Below are 22157 nucleotides of genomic sequence, written 5' to 3'. Positions count from 1 at the left end.
TAAGGAAACTCCAGATGTAGTTCCAACTCCAGTCACCCTCAGTCAGCATGTGATGACAGATGTTTTGTTCCAGCAACATCTGGAGGGCCATTCCTGCTTTAGTCTGAAACAATTCCCAAACTTGGGTCTCCAGCTGTTTTTGGACTACAACTCCCATTATCCCTAGCTAGCAGGACCAACGGTCAGGGGTGATGGGAATTGTAGTCCAAAAACAGCTGGAAACCCAAGTTTCGGAAATATTGGTCTAAAATATTGATGGGCTTTCTAGTTTGAAAATATTCTAGAAATGCTTGCTCTGTTAATTTTTTTAACCACTCCATTTTCTCTTAAAGGCTGAGAAGACTATGATTGTATCCTTCATTATCAACAGAGGAGATGTTGGCCGTCTTATAGAAAATGCTTGGGAACGCCAGTTGACCGCCGGCTCAGTTGCTTCAATTCCTCTAAAAGACGTCATCGTTGCTGTTTGAAAACGCTCTCACCTTGTGGTCCCACCATGTTTCCTATACTGGCTTAAACCATTTCCTAAAATGCTCCTTCTGCCGTTCCTTGCAGTCTTGTTATTGAAGGAAGATGCCTGTGGGAACTTTGGTCTTTTGGTTTCTGCACAGTCCAATGAGAGGAGAGTGGTGGCCTACATGCCAGGCGACATCATCATTGGGGCTCTGTTCTCTGTGCATCACCAGCCAACCGTTGACAAAGTCCACGAGAGGAAGTGCGGAGAGGTGAGGGAGCAGTATGGCATTCAGCGAGTGGAGGCGATGCTTCATACGCTCGACAGGATTAACCAGAACCAAACCTTGTTGCCAAACATAACGTTAGGTTGCGAGATCAGAGACTCGTGCTGGCACTCGGCGGTTGCTCTCGAGCAAAGCATCGAGTTCATACGGGATTCCCTCATCTCGGCGGAAGAGGAAGAAGGACTGATGAAGTGCGTGGATGGCTCGACATCCGCCTTCCGTTCCAAAAAGCCCATCGTCGGCGTCATCGGGCCTGGGTCCAGTTCTGTGGCCATCCAGGTCCAAAACTTGTTGCAGCTCTTCAACATACCTCAGATTGCTTACTCTGCGACGAGCATGGACTTAAGTGACAAGACTTTGTTCAAGTACTTCATGAGGGTGGTGCCCTCAGATGCGCAACAGGCTCGCGCGATGGTGGACATAGTTAAGAGATACAACTGGACTTATGTCTCTGCTGTGCATACCGAAGGTAAGGGAGAACGTTTATTTCATCTCGCCATTGGCATTCGCATGCAATAAGGCCACGTTCTGGGTTGCAGTATTAACTTACAGAGCATATACCATGTTCCACGCTTATAGAATTAGTATGATCTAGAACTGATTATTTTCTGTTGCCTCAAATTTGGAACCCCTTTATCATAATACATACAGCAAGGGCAGTGGCGGAAGAAGCCTCTCGGGCACCTGGGGCGGTGCGCCCAGGGGCGTGGCGAACCACCCATGGGGTGAGGCGTGTGGCGCCACACGGTGCCCATAGGGCCGGGCAGTGGCGGAGCTAGTGGCGTTGTCACGTGTCCCAAGGGGGTGTGTCTGTTATGAGACTTCCCGCGGGGGCAAGTTGTGAGACTGACCCCAGGGCGGGACAAAGCCTCTGCGCACTCCTGGCTACTGGAGTCCAGGGGCACGTCAGTAATATGTGATTGTTCCCAGCGTCAAGAACAACACACACAAGCCTTTAAGGCTAAAACCTACTTTATTGTAGATAAAGTGCAGAGTATGTCTCTGCGTGCCAGCTCAGGAATTCAGAGCTGTGCATAATACGTCCAGCATCTCTGAGCCAGAACAGAAAGTAAAGATACAACAGTACATTACAAAAACATCACATGTGTGGGAAGGCTAGTATGACCAGTGGCTTTCCCACAGGATGAAAACATGACTCATAGTCAAGTGACCTCGCTTCTTGCAGCTCGGTTTGTAATAATATCACAACAGTGTCGGCATTGGTGTGCATCCCAGAGAGGTGCGCCAGCAGCGGGGAGCATCCTGGGGGGGCGCCACCTGTGGCAATGTCACCCCCCCTCAGGGATGGCACCTAGGGAGGGCCGCACCCACCTTGCTCTGCCTCTGAACAAGGGTACCCCACCTATCTGCAAAATGCGTAATTCACAGAGGATAAGCTCTAGGGATGTTTACACACCCCGTTCCCCAAACTAAAAACAAACACCTATACCCTACAAAAAACTTAAAAACCCAGACAAAAAAGGAGGAAGCGCACCCAAAATGGATAAGCCCTTCTCAAACAATCACAATAAAAAGAAGTCGTCCCAAACACCTCATTAAAAATAATATAAAATGGGGATGGGGCATGTGGCCCTGTTGGGCACTAGGGTGTGTGTTTGAGGTCATTGTTGTGTCCATTGGGGACCCAGATATGAATATATAAATGCATAAAAATACCACACGTCACCACAATAAGCTAGGCGATCCTACTTGTACCAGTTAATTAATAAAGGTTTGTTGGCTGCGATCTTCCCTCTCTACACTTTACAATATAGACAAAGATATGTTGATCTAATATTGGGCTGAAGGTAAGTCTTTTGGTTTCCATCTATTAGAATCGTTGCTATGATCTGATCTTAGTGTCTTGTTCCAAATTCTTTTGTGAAACCCATAGACCCCCTTTTTAATTGGGCATTCAGGATAATGTCTGCTCATGATGCTGTCGGGGTGATCATACACGAAAATGCTTTCAGTACTATTTCTGCCAGGAAAACCTTTTGCGTCAGTCCTGCCGTTTCGTTTCAAATCAGTGCGTGTCCTATAACTTCCTGCCGAAGTTCTGCAGATGTTCTGAGTTTGTGTGTTCATAGCCCCTCCAGACAGCAATAATACGATGGGATTAGGAAAGCATCACAGAACAACTAATAAAGCAGGATAAATCCATCACTGATGCTCTATTATGATGTTGATAGTATATTGCAGAACGCAAGAAATACAAGCGTGTGCGAGAAAGTGGAGGGGCAGGAAATACTTTGACTCCGGGACCCACAGAGAGCTGCATTACTGCATTTTATTTATTTATTTATTTATTTAGGGTTCCTTGTCTTCAACATTTTGTACACATGGGCAGGTTCGCCGTTCAGCTCAATGTCACTCAGAAAGTTTCATGGATAAGTGGCAATTTGAACCCTGGTCTCCATGGTCCAATTCCCCCCTCCCCATTTTTAAAATTAAATTTCCAGAAATTCCACATGCAATCCAACACAAATTTAAGATAATAATAATAATAATAATAATAATAATAATAATAATAATAATAATACCGACTTCCCATCCCATTTTCCATGCTTTTTTTCTTATTCCCCCAGTCCCCACTGCTGTACCCTGTCTTCCCTCTTTTTACATGATAATCATAACATAATAGTCTCTAATTCTTTCTGTTGACCATAATTCAAATCCTACTCATGGATTCTTCATGTTATGATATTTCTTCAAATAACCCGAAAAGGGCTTCCGTTCTTCAAGAAAAAAAAAACCTTAGACTCTCTTATTTTAGCTGTTAGCTTTGCCGATTCGACATAATCCATAACCCTGCTTTCCATGGTCCTAATTCAACACTCTAACCATTTCATCATACTTCTCCCTCCCTCCCTCCCTCCCTCCCTCCCTCCCTCCCTCCCTCTTTATTCCTTTCATCACCCAGCAGGGAAAAGCATGGCTTCCATGCTGGGTGTTGAAGAGAAACTTTCCATTTTCTGAGCTGGGCTGTAGCTCAGTGGTGGAACATCTGCCTTGAGTGTAGAAGGTTCCAGGTTCCATCCCTGACATCTCCAAGTAGGACTGGGAAAAAGACTCCTGCCTGGAACCCTGGAGGAGCTGATGTTAGTCAGATGGATCAATGGCCTGACTCTGTATAAGACAGCTTCCCACGAAGAGCTGCCATGGGAGTAAGAGAGCCATCTCTCCCCCCTCCCCCAATCAGCTTGGTTAGCTTCCATGTGGCACTGAGGGGATGAAAGTACCAGGCAGAGCAAACTCTTCCACCTTTTGCACTCTGCTAGGGAGGAGGGGCCATGATCCGGATCGGAACCCACTGCAGGCTTCATCCAAACCACAAGCCAGTGCTTCCCCTGCCTTCCTGTTTTCATTCCAGCTGGAGAATTTGGAGAGGATGTTCCTCTCGGATGATGCCGTTGGCACTATCTCCTTAGCAAGCAGAACATGCGCCTGGCAATTGGTTGATATGCGGAAGGTTTTCCATGTCACTTGCCGCTTAAATAAAGTGCTTGACCCAGAAGTCCTTTAGATGACATTTTGAAAATGTCTGGCTAATTAGCCTAATGAATCTAACACTGGAGGCAACAGTTGGAGTATTCATCATGGGGATGGCAGCTTTAAACAACAGAGGAAGGATTGCTGGGGAAATGAGGGGAATTAGACGGAAACGAAACTGCAGGCAGGGTGATGCGAGAGACACCAATTTTTTTGTGTTGAGATGATAGCTTTCCTTCCTGGAGTCCCGGCTTCATGATTCATTCAGATGGACCACATGGATAGACCACATTAGCAGGAGACAGAACGTGGTGTTCAACTGATCCTTTTGCCACGTGCAGGAATCAAAACATAGAATGACCAACTTATTTATGGCCACCGGACAAGTTGCGGCATGTGTTTACTAGGCCTTCGTTGATTTCAAACAGGTGTGGGCTAGTTTAGACAGTGGCCTTCCTAACTCAAGCTGCGATCCTATGTTCAGTGGTACCTTGGTTGTCAAACTTAATCCGTTCTGGGAGTCCGTTCAGCTCCCGGAACCATTCGAAAACCAAGGTGCGGCTTCCAATTGGCTGCAGGAACTTCCTGCACTCAATCGGAAGCCATGGAAGCCACATCGGATGTTTGGTTTCCAAAGAACGTTCAAAAACAGGAACACTTACTTCCGGGTTTCTAGCATTCGGGAGCCAAAACGTATGTGTACCAAGGCATTCGAGAGCCAAGGTACGACTGTACACTTAAGGAAGAGTAAGCCCCACTGAACTCAGTTTCACTTACTTATTACATCTATATACCACCTTTATCTTCCAAACATCTCAAGGTGTTGTATATATACATGGTTTTCCTTCTCCCCACTTCACCCTCACAACAACCCTGTGAGAAAGTTTAAGCTAAGACATAATGACTGGCCCAAGGTCACCCAGTGAGCTTCATGACTGAGTGGGGATTCAAACCCTAGTTTCCCAGGTCCTGGTCCAACACTCTAACCCAGGCTTCCTCAACCTCGGCCCTCCAGATGTTTTTGGCCTACAACTCCCATGATCCCTAGCTAGAAGGACCAGTGGTCAGGGATGATGGGAATTGTAGTCTCAAAACATCTGGACGGCCGAGGTTGAGGAAGCCTGCTCTAACCATTACGCCACACTGGTTCTAATTCTGAGGAGATAGATGAAGAGCTCTGCTGGACCAGGCTAAACCAGGGATTCCCAAACTTGGGTCTCCAGCTGTTTTTGGACTACAACTCCCATCATCCCTAGCTAGCAGGACCAGTGCTCAGGGAGGATGGGAACTGTAGTCCAAAAACAGCTGGAGACCCAAGTTTGGGAGACACCGGGGGAATGTCTATTAGTCCAGCACTCTGTTCTCACAATCAGATGCCACTTTGGGGAGGCTGGCAAGCAGGGCCTGACTTCAACAGCACTCTCCCCACTCTGCGATCCCCAGCAACTGGTCTGCAGAGGGAATGCTGCCTCCAACAGTCGGCACAGAGCACAACCATTATGGCTAGTAGCCACTGATAGCTTCAACTTCCATGCATAGGATTGAACTATAAACTCACATATTGTATAAGGTTTAAAGAATAATATGCACCAGAAAAAGTTCATTGGGAAGTGGAGTATATAAAGAATATTTATCTATCACCGGGACAGTAATATTGAAATGATATTCAACCATAAACGCTATTTTCATTGATACAATTTTTCCTCAGATAATTCACCACTCTGTATTCATCTAGATTTTACAGCTTTATAAAACCTGAGAATAAGTTTGCTATCATGTTTTGCCCTATAAAATAGAATGGCATGAAATGCACTAAAGTAAGATTTCTTTAAAAGCATTTCCCCTCTTTTTGCTCTGTTTATAAATGTGTTTGCATTTGTATACTAATAATATATAATGTTAATATTGTATAGTGATAGGGAGTTGTGTATGGTTAGCCTGGAGATGGGAAGACTCAGTGGTGATATGACAGCCGTCTTCAAATATCTGAAGGGCTGTCTCATAGAAGATGGAGCAAGCTTGTTTTCTGTTGTTCCACAGGGCAGGGCTCGGAGCAACAGATTCAAATGAGATTCTGATTAAATTTTAGGAAGACCTTTCTGATGGTAAGAGTGGTTTCAAGAGTGAACCAAACTACGATGGAAGGTTGTAAACTCTCCTTCCTTGGAGGTTTTTAAACAGTGTTTGGATGGAGTTAGACAAAATGGGTCCCTTCCAACTCTAGAATTCTTTGATTCTAAGGGATCGAGAGAGTGTTTGGCCTCAAAAGATGAGCTGAGCTGAACTCAAGAGTGTTTTGCTTTGCCTTGCTACTACTAGGAACTTTCTCCTTTGTAACACATAAATCGTTGCCTGCAGTGGAGTGTCTCAGTTGAGTTTCCCACAACACAATAGACCAATGCAATGCCCTATGGATGCCCATCCGTCTTAGCCAGCGTGGCCAATGCTCAGGGGTGATGGGAATAGAACAACACCTGAAGCTGTCCATACAAAATAAAATAAAAAATTCCTTCCAGTAGCACCTTAGAGACCAACTACCGTAAGTTTGTTCTTGGTATGAGCTTTCGTGTGCATGCACACTTCTTCAGATACACTCTAAGGTGCTATTGGAAGGAATTTTTTATTTTGTTTTGTTTTGACTATGGCAGACCAACACGGCTAAAGGTAAAGGTAAAGGGACCCCTGAGCATCAGGTCCAGTCGTGTCCGACTCTGGGGTTGCAGCACTCATCTCGCTCTATAGGCCGAGGGAGCCGGCGTTTGTCTGCAGACAGCTTCCAGGTCATGTGGCCAGCATGACAAAGCCGCTTCTGGCTAACCAGAGCAGCGCACGGAAACACCGTTTACCTTCCCGCCGGAGCGGTCCCTATTTATCTACTTGCACTTTGACATGCTTTCGAACTGCTAGGTGGGCAGGAGCTAGGACCGAGCAACGGGAGCTCACCCCGTGGCAGGGATTCGAACCACCGACCTTCTGATCAGCAAGCCCTAGGCTCTGTGGTTTAACCCACAGCGCCACCTGGGTCCCTACCAACACGGCTACCTACCTGTAACTGAAGCTGTCCATGTTATCTGCCACTGCCATAGACTCGGGTTGGTGTTTCTGCCCGGTTTAATTTGAAAAGCAGTGCTGGTGTTAGGTTTGTATCTTTTCTCCTCTCGTACGTCCTGTGCAAGCACACCAGAAGCCTAGTCAGCAGTCTGCATCGTAAACTCCCTTGGCTGGTGCGAAAGAGGGTTTTGTTTTTGTTTTTTGCTGATAAATATTTGATGGTCTAATGCTGCTGGGAACCACAGTACAATGCAAACACAACCGTCACTGAATGGGGAATGAGATGGATGACACCTCCCCCCTCTCCCTCACTGGCCCCAGTCCAGCTACTTCCAATGAAATGAATTGGGCATGTTGAAGCCATGCCCAATAGTGAATGTCTGTGCAGAAGTCAGCGCCATTGGGTTCAATGGGACATAGAAAGGTAAAGGGACCCCTGACCATTAGGTCCAGTCGTGTCCGACTCTGGGGTTGCGGCGCTCATCTCGCATTACTGGCTGAGGGAGCCGGCGTACAGCTTCCGGGTCATGTGGCCAGCATGACAAGCCGCTTCTGGCGAACCAGAGCAGTGCATGGAAATGTCGTTTACCTTCCCGCCAGAGCGGTACCTATTTATCTACTTGCACTATGACATGCTTTCGAACTGCTAGGTTGGCAGGAGCAGGGACCGAGCAATGGGAGCTCACCCCGCCGGAGGGATTCAAACTGCCGACCTTCTGATCAGCATGCCCTAAGCTCTGTGGTTTGACTCACAGCGCCACCTGGAACATACTCCTAGTTAATTTTGGATTGCAGCCTAGTAGCATAGGGAGCTGATTTATACAGAGTCTGACAATTGCTCCATCTTTGCTGACAGACAGGCTCATCAGGATTTCTCACAGGGATCTCTCCCCGCCCAGCTGTGAATTAAACCTGGCACTTTTTTTTTTTAACGGCAAGAAATTGTTCTTTATTGTACAACCTGGTACTTTCAATATGCCTTAGCTCCATTGATTTCAGCGGGGTGTAAGTGCAACACATACAAATTGGACCAGGAACTTTGGTTGTTGTTGTTGGGTGTTTTTTTTTTTTTACTGTGTTCCCTTAATTTTTATTCATGCCTTTTCATTTTAAAACGTTTGCCTAACTCTCACCCTATAAAGGATCTTGAACTACCGGTAGCTAAATCCAATGAAACACGTGGGCATTGCAACACAACCCATGATAAAAGCAATTAGAACCACAGCAATAGTCCAATCAGCCAAATGCCTACTAGCAGTGAAATGTTACACCAGTTAATGCCTTTATCCTTGGTGACATGCTCCAATAGCTTTCTCTCTCGCCCAGGGAAATTAGGTTTGTAATGTACTTTCCAAACAACAACAACAACATACACAGTGAAGACTTTTTGCCATCTGAAAACTTCAAAAATAAGCCTGGGGCGAAAGTCCTGCCTTTCACCAAACTTTCACCCCTTTTGTGTCTCTTATGCTGAGTCAAACTTTGGTCCACCTTGTTCAATATTGTCTACACTGACCGGCAGCAACTCTACATAATTGTAGACAGAGGTATTTGCTGGCCCTGCCTGTAGATGGTGGGGGTTGAATCTGAGCTCTACGCATGTGAAACAGATGCTCTAACACCATGTTTCCATGAAGGCAACCTGGAATGAATTTCCCCTACCTGGAAACTATTCTCTTCAAATTTTGCTATTTCCAGGTAGGCCAGGCATAGGCAACCTTCGGCTCTCCAGATGTTTTGGCCTACAACTCCCATGATCCCTAGCTAACAGGACCAGTGGTCAGGGATGATGGGAATTGTAGTCCGAAACATCTGGAGAGCCGAAGGTTGCCTATGCCTGAGGTAGGCTATAGTAAGTCATAGTTGGCACAAGCCTTTGATAAGCCTTTCCTCCATTGCAAGGGGTTGGACTAGATGACCCTTGGGTCCATTCCAACTCTGTGATTCCATGATTCTATAATCAGATATTTTCCAATTGGTATTTGGCAGTAATTGATCACTAGCCAAATGGTAACAATCAGCATTTGACAGTACCAAGAAGCCACAATCAATATTTTTAATGTGGAGGGCAGCAATTTTTGACTATTATTTTCCCCAACAGTTGGCATGCAGAAGCAGTCCTTATCTGACATGAATGTTTCACAGCTGACATGCGGTTGTTGTCAACATTTGGCATCCTCTAGTAGCAGAATGTAGGCTGTTTTGAAATTTTCTCCAACCATCCCTTCACTCACACAATTGAATGAGGCAAATGTTGACCTCCCTGAATTTCTGTCCCAGAATTCAGATAACAGATGTTGAGGTCCAATGCCAATATCAGTACTGGAATTTGATATTTTTGGAAATCCAGCAGACTTTAACCATTAATGCAGGAAGCTGTTAAACTTGTCGTGTCATGGAGTCAGAAGAAGACTTGCAGGTGGTCTAGTCCAACCCCCTGCTTGGTGAAGGAAATCTAGAGCTTCAGCCTCTGCTTGAAGATGGCTGGAGAGGGAGAACCCACCACCGCTATAGGTAATTGGCTTCATTGTCAAACTGCTCATATTGTCAAGAGATTCAACCAGGATCTACCCTACAGCGACTCGACCTCATTAGAACCAGTCCTGACCTCTGGGAAGTAGAGACTCCTGAATCCTCAGAAAGAAGGCTCTATCTGTCTATATCTATCTATCTATCTATCTATCTATCTATCTATCTATCTATCTATCTATCATCTCCAAACCAAAAATATAAAGGAAGCTAACTTCTCCACTTTTCCAGTAAGCCTTTCATAGAGGAACGAACCATTCTGACAAACCTTTCCAATATTTTGGGATGATGTCAACTTCAGCCATCCCATTCTTTGCCCCACCCCATCTTATTGAAAACAAAAACCGTGCAACGGTAAACAAACCATCGATGAAGGGCATTTCCTGCAGAACAAGTGCCAGGTTGCTCATCTGTCTCCAGCACAATTTATTGCCTGAACCAAGGGCAGTGAGACCAATGAAAGTGTCATTGCTCTGGTGTCCTACCAAACAGTGATCCTGGAAGTATTTCTTTCTCTGCCTCACACTTCCCCTTTCTTCTTCTGCCACTTTGTGGGTGGAGAGCACAGAAGCGCAACCACCAGCAGCTGGAAACTGATCCTGCAAGTAAGGCTTTCCTGAGCTCTTGATGCAGGAGACAGAAAGGGACAATGTTTGCAGACAAGACAGAGGAAGATAGAGGAATCTCATCATGTCAGCACTGGAACATAATACAGCATTCCTCAACCTGGCATTCTCCAGATGTTTCAGCCTACAACTCTCATCATGCCTACTGGTCATGCTGACTGATGGGAGTTGTATTGCAAAACATCTGGAAGGACAAGGCTGGGGGAAGTTGCCATTCAGTGGAATTGCCTGCAATGCCCCCACATAACTTGGATTCCGAGCTCCTGCAATGGAATGACATCAGCACTCACTTTGTGACATCATTGTCAAAATGACGCGGCTCACTGCTGCCAATAGGATTAAGTATCAGGGTGAGCAAATGACATAAAAGAATATGGAAAGGAAGGAAGAAGGAAAATAATAGCAAAAAGAAGAAGAATATGTGAATATAGTTGAAGCGTGTAGAGTCAGGAACAGTGGCATAGCATCAGTTGCTGGCGCCCGGGGCAGGCAATTGCCAGACCATCCCATGCCGCTAATGCCCCCAGAGTGACCCCACCAACACTGAAGCAAAGCGGGGCTGTGCTGAGCCACCTGCCCACCCACACAGAGGGGAGCCCAGCCAGCTGATGGCAGAAAGGAGCACTGGGCCTGGCCACACTGGAGTTGCCTGGGGTGTGTTTGCCTGGTTTTTGCCATCTCAAAAATTGTGCGCCTGGGGCCACAGTGCTCCCTGGCACCCACACCCACACTATGCCTCTGGGTGGGAAATGGTGAAGGTCCATAGGTCATGGGTAAAGCATCTGATTTGCATGTAGAAGGTCCTAGGTTCAATTCCCAACATCTTTAGGTAAAATTAGGAGAAACTCCTAATGCTTGAAATCCTGCAGAGCAACTACCAGCAGACAATACTGGTGTGACTCCATGGTTCCAACATAAAACTGAATGTGAAACAAGGGAAGCTGGTTTAGCTCTGCTCTAATATAAGCATTTAATCATCAATAGTGGTGTCCAACAGCTTGTCTATAGAATCACAGGCTCAGTAAAAATCAATATTGCATATGAGGGTTTCTTATTCCCAATGGCACATTTATGTATGGTTAAACAAAGCCGTGATCTGCTTTAGAGATACCCCCTGGAGGTGGTTTATACTTGGTCATCTTTCAAGTTTATTCAGATGATGTTTGGCACAGATTTTAGCAGCTTTCTCTACGGATGATTAAAGAATTAAGTCTTTGCAAATTCTCAGCTGACCTGATCCACACCTCTCGGACTAATGCACGAATCCCAACTGAGATGTTCACTGAGCTTTGCATGCTTGAATGTTGTGGCGCAGTGCTTAAACATATCACAGCAGGTTTTAAAATGTGCATTTTGAGAGAAGATATGTTTTTAAATGTCTCTCCGAAAAGGCAGTTTAAATTTAAGTATTAATTTGGATTCCTCGCTTCCCCACACAAATGTGCACATGAAAGCAGAAAGGAGACAGAATTCAAAGGTGACAAAGACTAGAAATAGTCTGATTTCCCCCATCCCCAGCTTCCCCCCCCCTAGGCTAAATAAATTTAGAACACAGGAACCTGCCTTAGACAGAGTTGGACCATTGACCCATCAACCTCAGTACTGTCTACACTGGCTGGCAGTGGCACTCCAGGATTTCAGATGGAGAGCACTCTCAGCCTTACCTGGAGATGCTGAGGATTGAGCCCACTGCCTTCTACATGCAGAGCTGGGGATGCAGGTGGTGCTGTGGTCTAAACCATGGAGCCTCTTGGGCTTGCCAATCGGAAGGTCGGCAGTTCAAATCCCTGTGGTGGAGTGAGCTCCCGTTGCTCTGTCCTTAGTCCTGCCAACCTAGCAGTTCGAAAGCATGCCAGTGCAAGTAGATAAATAGGTGCCGCTGCGGTCGGAAGGTAAATGGCATTTCTGTGCACTTTGGCTTCCATCATAGTGTCCAGTTGGGCCAGAAGCGGTTTAGTCCTGCTGGCCACATGACCTGGAAAGCTGTCTGTGGACAAACGCCGGCTCCCTCGGCTTGAAAGTGAAATGAGTGCCACAACCCCATAGTTGCCTTTGACTGAACTTAACTGTCCAGGGGTCCTTTACCTTTCCCCCTTTTTTACATGAAGAGCTGGTGCTCTTCCATGGAGCTATGGCTGAGAAATCCTAAGGTGGTGGGGACAGGGAGAATCTGCAATGGAGGGACTACCGTGTCCTTAGCCAAAGGCAGCTAACCTGTGACCTTCCAGAGGTTGCTGGATTCCACCTCACTCCCATCATCCCTATCCCTTCTCCACACTGGCTGGGGGCTGATGGGAGTCCTAAAACATACAGAGAGCCATAGGTTATCCACTCCTCTTCTAAGTCCTGCTGGCTCCTTTTGGCCAAGGTGGAAGGTGGCTTGGTTTTGCTCATGTCCCTGCTCTCCTCTGAAACCCTGCTTGAAAACCTTGAAGAGCTACTGCCAGTCAGTAAAGACAGTACTGAGCTAGATGGACCAATGGCCAGACTCGGCATAATCAGCCTCCTATGCCCCTATGGTCAACAGTTCATCCATTCAATGGTTCTTTCTCTTTAAACCAGATTTGGATTGGGTGACCCTTCAAACAGAGGACCTGTCTTCTGGCCATGCTAAGCCACCAAGACCTGGGTGGAGTAATTAAGCCAAACAGCAGGATTAGCAATAGCCTCCGATAGGCAAAAATAAAAAATAAAAAAAAAATACTGTGCTTGTTGCCCCTCCCCACTCCTTGAGACCAAAATTAGCTGCTTAGATATTTACTGTCAACTCTCCCTGGGAAGAGAAGTTTGCCTCTTAACTAGATTTGCTGCTGAGCTACCTAATTAAGGAAGCACCAGAGACTTCGTATTCCAAAGCCTTCCGGGTATCCCCAGAAGATTTTCAGATTTGCCATTCGGCAGCTTGTCAACAGGAAGACAGCAGTTTTGCATGCAGAAAATATGGTGCCACGCAAGGCACCAATGCTATCAAATGTCTGCTTGGAATTCCATCCCAAAGTCCTTAAGGAACCTCTGCAAAGGGGGCAGAGGGCCATCTCCTTCACCCACCGCTCAGATTCAAATATCGCCGGGGGAGGATGTGGAGGGGGACGAAATCATGGCAGCTAGGAAGCTTTCTGAAATGAGAGATGCTTCCAAGATATGCCTTATGATGTCCTATGATTGAGAAGTGTACTTCTGGGTTCATCAGCTCACTGCAACCACTTGAAGGCACTTTGAGCCCTTGCCCATCAAGCATAGATGGGATACTTTACATACAAAAGGAAAAGGGATGCGGGTGGTGCTGTGGTGTAAACCACTGAGCCTCTTGGACTTGCTGATTGGAAGGTTGGTAGTTTGAATCTCTGTGACGGGGTGAACTCCCATTGCTCTGTCCCAGCTTCTGCCAAACTAGCAGTTTGAAAGCACACCAGTGCAAGTAGATAAATAGGTATCACTGCAGCGGGAAGGTAAACGGCATTTCCTTGTGCTCTGGTTTCTGTCGTGGTGTCCCGTTGCACCAGAAGCAGTTTAGTCATGCTGGCCACATGACCCAGAAAAGCTGTCTGTAGACAAATGGCAGCTCCCTTGGCCTGAAAAGCGAGATGAGCGCCGCAACCCCATAGTCACCTTTGACTGGACTTAACCGTCCAAGGGTCCTTTACCTTTTTACCTACATACAAAAGAAAATATTCATTCACACAGCACATTGTTAAGCTATGGAGTTTGCTCTCATGCCATGTATTGATGGCCATCAAAAGAGAATGCTATCAATGGCTACTACCTCTCATGCATATGTTCTCCTTCCATTTCTGGAGGCAGCATGCTTCTGCGTATCTGTTGCTGAAAACGACAGGAGGAGAGAGTATTCTTCTGCTCTGGTCCTGCTTCCAGGCTTCCTTTAGGTATCTGGGTGGCCCCACTGACAACAGGGTGCTCTACCAGATGATCCACTGGTCTGATCTAGCAGAGACTTCTTTCACTGTTATATTCTCGTTAGCATTATTCATATGAACATAGAAAGATTCCTTATGGGGAGTCTGACCATCATCCATCTAGCCCAGTGTTCTCTCCATTGAATGACAGCAGTTTCTCCCAGGAGTCATTTCCAGTCCTACCTGGAGTTTGTGGAGACCGAACTTGGCAGATGCTCTACCACCACTGACCTTCATTAATAATAATAATAATAATAATAATAATAATAATAATAATAATAATAATAATAATAATTATTTATTTGTACCCTGCCCATCTGGCTGGGTCTCCCCAGCCACTCTGGGCGGCTTCCATCAAATATTAAAATACATTTAAAACATCACAGATTAAAAACTTCCCTAAACAGGGCTGCCTTCAGGTATTTTCTGAATGTCAGGTAGTTGTTTATCTCCTTGACCTGTGATGGGAGGGCGTTCCACAGGGCGGGCGCCACTACCGAGAAGGCCCTGTGCCTGGTTCCCTGTAGCTTTGCTTCTCGCAGTGAGGGAACCGACAGAAGGCCCTCGGCACTGGATCTCAGTGGATCTTATCAGACTGACCGAGAAATTCTAAGGTGGTGGTGATGAGGAGAAACCGCCATGCCTTAAGCCAGGAGTGGCCACCATGCAGTTAGCCTCCAGCCCTTTCCCAAACTCTGCTAAGACCCTTTAGGTCAGGGGTCAGCAAACTTATTCAGCAGGGCGTTGGTCCACTGTCCCTCAGACCTTGTGGTGGGCTGGACTATATTTTGAAAAAAAAAAAAAACAACGAACAAATTCCTATGCCCCACAAATAAGAATTTATTGACATTTTTCTTATTACAACAAAAACCCACACCCACACCAACATTAATAAAAATACAAATCACTTACTCACTAAAACAAACACAAACATTGCCAAGTTTTCTCCTTCTTCCTTAAGCTTCTTCTCAGAAAAAAAAAAAAATTCTATTTCCATATCTTGACACGACTTCCCCTGCCTTTTCACCATTGGTTTTACACCTAATCTATTTTTCTTAACCCCTTCTTTTAAAAATTACACATACTTTTATATATAAAATACAAAAATCATCTTACTTAACATGATCTACTATTCATCTTAAACTAGTCTTCTTAGTAATACCCCCATATGATCATACCTCATCCTAAATCCTCATCTATTATTCTTATCTTATTCTTAAACATTACTTATTCTTCTGTCCTGCAATCTGTTGCTAATCACATAAAACTTCAGATATCTCATTTAGAAAACAAAAAATCTAATCAAACTGCCGATCTTCACATTCCAATTTCAGATTACCATATCCAACCGTTTTAAATTTAATTTATTACTTCACCCCACACCCCTTCTGTCCATTGTTTTTCTCCTAGTAGTGCCAGAGCCAAATTTCCAATTGTCTATTCTTCCCAAAAAGTCACAGAGGCAGGCACAGTTCAGAGCGCTCCTTGCAACGAGCTCCAGAGTATCCATCTCACGATCTCCCGGCTGTTCCATTCCTCCAGACCATTCTTCTTGAAAATAGCTCAATTCTTTGTCCCATGCCCTCGAGCTCCCACCTCGGGGGCTGGATATAACAGAACTTATTACCGTCTTGGGGCTGCCACCCCCAAAGACGGAATCTTTTTTCTTTTGGAGCAGCCCTGTCTTTTCTTTCCATCTTCCTACCCACCCTCTCAGCTCGCAGCAGACGCGTTCTTCCAAAGTATCAAAATATTCAGAAGCCTCCTCTGCGGGAAATTCATTTCTTATCAGGCCCCCACACAAGGCTTTTACTTTCCAGTAGAGAATCTCCGACCTCAGTTCCAGGAGTCTTTGTTCGTCCGTCAAAGTGGAATTCAAAACAAGCCTCCAAACAAAGCCCAACACGGTAGAAGGAGGGGTAGGAGTGAGTGTCATATTGCAATTCCTGTCTTTATGTCCGGTTAGAACTTTTCGTCGCCATTTTCCATGAAATCAGTATGCAAAGACCGAGACTTTCAAACCGAGATATCTTTCACACCTTTACTCCCCGAAGGGAGATTGTAACAGTCTCACTCTCCACAATTCCGATACTTTATATCCATTTAGTAGCAACAGTCATTCAAGCTGGTTAGCTTCTTCCAACCAAAGGGAAAAGGGCAGGCTGCCTTTCTTCTTCCCCCGGATCGTTCCATACAGTAAAATATTTAGTCCAATCTCGTACTTACGACCTCCGGGTTCTTCAGGACCTAACATCACAGGTAGAACTTCAACGCTCATCTCGGGATTTGTCGCCGCATTTGCATCCCGGTTGGGGCATGTCCCCTATGGCCCGGCTCCGTAGTCCCTTCACCCCCACCCCCCCTTTACAGGGGGAGCGGGGGAAGGGTTCGGAGCACAACGGGCACCGCCGGGGAGCCCAGGGCGCGGGACGCTCTTCCCGCGCCCCAACCGGAGCCCCGCTTTGCGGTTGCGGGGCTCCTAACCCCCGGGATGGATCGGGCGCTTCGCAGCCGAAGCAGCCCCGACCACCCGCTATGGCGTCGCCAGCCGGAAGTCCACCTATGCCCCACAAATAACCCAGAGATGCATTTTAAATAAAAGCACACATTCTACTCATGTAAAAACACCAGGCAGGCCCCACAAATAACCCAGATATGCATCTTAAATAAAAGGAAACATTCTACTCATGTAAAAACATGCTGATTCCCGGACCGTCCGCGGGCCAGATTTAGAAGGCGATTGGGGTGCATTCGGCCCCCGGGCCTTAGTTTGGGGACCCCTGCTTTAGATCTCTCTTGAACATACAGTGCACTGTGTGTGCACTCACTATGCATGTGTATGTGTTTATATAGACTGTATTCATGCAAGCATTGTTTCTGCAAAGTGTCTGATCATGTCCATGGGACTGCATGCATAGAGTAGAATGATAGATCAGGGAATAAGCCAGCCATGCTTGAGTTGCCAGGTCAACTAGTGATGATTTAGTGGCAAATTAGATTCTGAAGTGCCGAAGCTCATAATGACAGCCCCTATAGGCATCCTGAAAAGAAAGTCCATGCCCAAAAGAACACATTGATCTTTAACAAAAGATTTTGAGCTGAACTACAACCTTTAGCTTTTCAATAGAATGGCACAGAATCCTTGTCATCGACTCATTCACTTGCCAGGAAGGTCTGCCAATTACTCTGGCACTCCAGCAGATATCATCACTCCTGTTTGAGGCAGGGCAGGGATAGGATGCTGGAGCTGTCCTCTCCAACCCCACTTCTCCAACTTTTTTTTTTTTTGCTACCTCACTTTCCACTTTCAATCTATTCATAGGTTATTTCTGCCATCCAAGTAGCCTGCTCGCATGCACGGTGTAATACAGGTGCATTCTTGCAGACCTCTGCAGACCAGTTTCCATGAGGAGGGTGTTCCTGTTTCAATATACAACCCCCTCATCTTCTGAGCTCTGAATCCTTCCCCAGGAAATGATTATCTATGGTCCCTAGAAGGGGGAAGGAAGGAAAGTAGGAAGTCTTTCCACTCAGGTGAATATTGGATCCTCCTGGAGAGGAAGCATTCCATTTTTGGAATGCTTCCTCTCCAGTAGCCTTGCTTGAGTAACAAGGTCTTCTGGATCCTTGGTTCTTCAGTCTTGACTTCTGGTTGGCTCTTTGATCCTGCCTCCTGGTTTGTTCTGACTTACTCCTCAGTCATCACCACTGGTCTCCTCACTACTGTACTCATGACAGCTTCTGGTTCCTGATCAAACAGTCATCAATTGGAGCCAAGCAAATTTGTGCATCATCCATAAAGATATATGTGACACCTGCAAACAAATGGCTCTCCCTCTGATTGATTGATTGATTGATTGCTTCTCTAAGGAGCTCAAGGTGGCAACCATGGTTCTCCCCTCCTCATTTAATTTCCACAACAACCCTGTGAGGTAAGCGTGGCTGTGAGGCAGTGGCAGGCCCAAGCTCACCCAGTCTCTTAGGTCTTTGTCCAACCCTATAACCCCTGCACCACACTGCCCCTCTTGATGAAAGGACGAAAGGGACGTAGGAGTGAAGACACATGAACATGATGTGGAGCAGTAATGGACTTACCCACTCATCTTTAATTGCAGCCAAACTTTTTTGAATTTGGCCCCTAAACTAACAGGGAGCCAATGGAAGATCTTCACGTACTGAGGAAATGTTTCATCATTTTGTCGAGTTCTTCTTAACAATTTGACTGCTGTGTTCTGGGACCAATGATTTGGATCTCTGATTATGAGATCAGGGGTGGGGAAACCGTTTTCACCCTGAAGGTAATATTCCCTTTCAGGCAACCTTCTGAGGACCTCATGCCTGTGGTGGTCAGAGACGTGAATATAAATTTGACCTTTGTACAGAGGGTTGCTCACCTGAAGGGCAGGTCCTGAAGTTGAGGCTCCAGTACTTTGGCCACCTCATGAGAAGAGAAGACTCCCTGGAAAAGACCCTGATGTTGGGAAAGATGGAGGGCGCAAGGAGAAGGGGACGACAGAGGATGAGATGGTCGGACAGCGTTCTCGAAGCGACTGGCATGAGTTTGGCCCAACTGTGGGAGGCAGTGGAGGATAGGGGTGCCTGGCGTGCTCTGGTCCATGGGGTCATGAAGAGTCGGACACGACTGAACGACTGAACAACAACAACAGAGGGTTAGCACCTGCACACATTCATAGCCCCTCTTGCTCCTCCAGCCAGGTCTTCAAGAAGCATTGTCAGAGTTCAACAGCAGGTGCACTCAGTGTGCAAAGAAGGAGAGGGGGCATGGCCTAGAGAGCGTTCCAAGGGCCAGATTGCGCAACCCAGAGGCTGCATTTGGCCTGAAGTTCCCTACCCATGCCACAGATTGCGGCAATTTCTCTTGCAGATTCCCCCCCCCCGTTCATCTATAGGCGTACCAGAAAGCTACATCTAGCATGCAGATCGCTTCATTTTCTGCACTCCAGTTCCATTTTAGTTGTTGGTCTCTGAATATATAAAAAAGCCACAGTGTTCTCGCAGGCCATGCTGCTGAATTATTCATCGGTGCTTCATTATCTCCCTCTTGCGCAGTTCAAAGGACAGCGGAAGCATGATGGGTTGCGGCTCTTGTTTCTCAGCGGGGCGAGCAGCTTGCTACAATGTCAAGCCGAGGCACTTTCTGATTATTTACCTGAACGAGCAAAACTCCTCTGATGGCACTTTGAGCTTGAGCCACCTGCCAGATTATTCCGGAGTCGGATCGGCTCATTATAGGAGAGTGCGAGTTCTGGCGGAAGCCACCCAAAAAGCGGGGATTTGGTTCAGATACAGATACATTTGGAGGGAATTGAGAAAAAGCCACAAATCAAAGGTTCATCACACAATCAACAGTTGTTGTTTTTTAAAAAAAGTCTCGATTTGCCTGGTGCCAGGGTGTCACCACCGAGAAGGCCTGGTACGTGGTAGCCTGATGCCTCCCCCCCTGGCTGCAGGGATACCCACAGGAGGCCCTCCAGTGGAAGAGCTCACATCTGATCCAGAAGCTGCAGTTAATGCAGAATGCTGCAGCATGATTGCTAACCTTGTCAGCATGCAACATCTGATGCAACCCTTATTTATATCGCAGCTGATTTCATTGGGGGCATTGGGCATGGTCTTTATCATGCCCACCCTGCCTTTCCATGCCATTTGGATCTCTTAATACCAATTCCAAAGTTATTTTCCAGAACCACATATATGATTTTCTAGAACAATGCAATTTTATTAGTGTTGGGTTGCAATGCAAGCAACTATTTAAAATGGCGTTTGACCTGTGTTATTATTATTATTATTATTATTTAAATAATTCTTTGGAATATTTGAAAGTATAGGGAATTTATTTTTTTATATTGTGGCAATCTCGTTTCCAGACCTTCTTTCATTCCCCAGTGCATCAGTTTTATTCTTCTCTCCTGAAAGGCCATTGTAACCAAGATAATTCTTCTAATCAATGCTAGCCTTCTAATTTTGTGTGGCTGCCTTGCCAGTACACTGTGTTTTATGGGCCTGTTGATTGTCTGTGGTGAATGGGATTTCTCCAGTGCTTCCAAGGCCTAAGAGTAAATTAATTGCCACGATGAAGTGCTTTATTTTACTCAATTCCACTCAACTGTCTAAATGAAGGCCTTTGTGTTGTACTACGACTCATGCAGTGCCTCTCATTATGGTCTAGAAGAAGTGAAAATGCAATTTCTTCCTGCCTTTCCCTTTTACACATCCAGTCTGAATCTGGCCAATGAAGTTAGGACCAGATATTTAAACTCTCGAAGCCCCAAGATGACTGCCTCCCCAAAAATCTAGTTATTTATTTCAAAAATATCTATATACTGATTGATTGTAAACAAAAAAATTCAAAGCAGTTTACAAAAAAAACCCTCAAAAATATCAATAAGAAAAACTGACAATGTTAATTTAAGACTTTCTGGTCTGTGGTCTGGGCAACCACAGATTCTCCACCATTGATATACAGCATCAGTATTGCATCCTTACTGAACCAGGTACCCTTCAGCTGTACCACAGCCCCCATCAGCCCCAGCCAGCATGACCAATGGTCAGGGACACCTAGAGGGCACCCATTTGGGGGATACCAACCTCATCTATGATGAAGATGCTTTTCACATCTTTTCTTTTGGAAACTAATAAACTAGCAAACTGTGATGGGGACTGAGCAGAGCACAGAAAATATCATGTAGAATTGCCCACACAATCAGGCTTCCCTATTCTGTTTGATGGTGGAATTTTAAGATTGTCATGAGTCCTGCAGCGCTGTTGGGAACTGGCTTGGATCAGCAGGATGTGATGCAGGAGGAGGAAGAAACAGGTGGTGTGGACCTGGATTGGAGGAGGAGAGAGCTTCACGTTTCTGCCTAACTTCAGCCACTTCAGATGGGGGAGCAGGGATGTTGGCTTCTCTCCCCGACACCTTGTTGTGGAGCAGAGAGCCTCACTGGAGGTTGGACTGACTGGAGGGGGGGGGATGGAATAGGAGGTGCCTGCTACTAAACAGCAGCCTGAACAGGAGGGTACAGTCTTGTCTTCTAGAACCAGGATGGGAGCAGACACACTCACCCCCAAGGAGTGTATGTTTTCAATTTTGGAATTCTTGCAGGGTAAGCGAGAGAGCGTGCCATGCCTCATCTTCGAAAGCTTAGTGGGTGGGGTGTGGAAACTCATTGGGACATCACTTCCACCCAGCTCCAAATGCCTTGCTCTGCTCTTGAACAGCTGAACCATCATTTCTGATCCCTGTGTCTGCATATGCGCCTGGACCATTCCTTGCCTGCATCTCTTTCTTACTTATATGAGCCTTTGTGTGTGTTTGGGGATGGGAGCCAGCGCAGTGATCTCCACTGCCCCCGATTCAAGCAGTGTTTTCAGGCATGATTTGATGTTGCCTTGGCCATACAGGTGAGGAGAAAATAACAGATTCGGATGGACTGCACTCCTATAGCAAAGCTTACAAAGGAAATGATTAAGCTGTGTTAATGAACTGCAATTTGTTTGTGACCTGGAGACAGACAGCAGGCTTAGAATGCATTTACTGGAAATCCTCCTCTCTTTGGGGATGAGAACTCATTCAAGGACAGATATATCTCATGGAGACAGTAGCGGATGGTGTAGTGGGGCTCTACTGCTCACCTGACCTCCATCCAACTGGGTTGTTGAAGCAACCCAAGGTGAAGAAGGGGGCAGGCAAGGTGGCGGTGAGGTCAGAATGGGGCAATGCATTGGTGGAGCCAATGTTCTTGCCAGAGCATCTGCACTGCCACCTCTACTGCTACTGTATG

General features: G+C 46.2%; 1 protein-coding gene across 3 annotated transcripts in view; it reads left to right on the top strand.

Annotated features, from left to right (window-relative positions):
- Positions 1-451: 451 nt before the first annotated feature.
- Positions 452-22157, top strand: part of GRM5 (glutamate metabotropic receptor 5) — a 217777-nt gene continuing 196071 nt past the window's right edge. For all 3 annotated transcript variants that reach the window (XM_033146098.1, XM_033146097.1, XM_033146099.1), the window contains exon 1: positions 452-1209. In XM_033146098.1, the coding sequence (XP_033001989.1) occupies positions 531-1209 (679 nt within the window). In that variant the 5' untranslated portion in view covers positions 452-530. The remainder of the gene's footprint in view (positions 1210-22157) is intronic.

The sequence above is a fragment of the Lacerta agilis genome, chromosome 4 (genome assembly GCF_009819535.1).
Source record: "Lacerta agilis isolate rLacAgi1 chromosome 4, rLacAgi1.pri, whole genome shotgun sequence".
In the NCBI taxonomy this organism is placed as follows: Eukaryota; Metazoa; Chordata; class Lepidosauria; order Squamata; family Lacertidae; genus Lacerta; species Lacerta agilis.
Note: the sequence above shows the minus strand (reverse complement) of the source record. Positions and strands in the feature narration are given on the sequence as shown.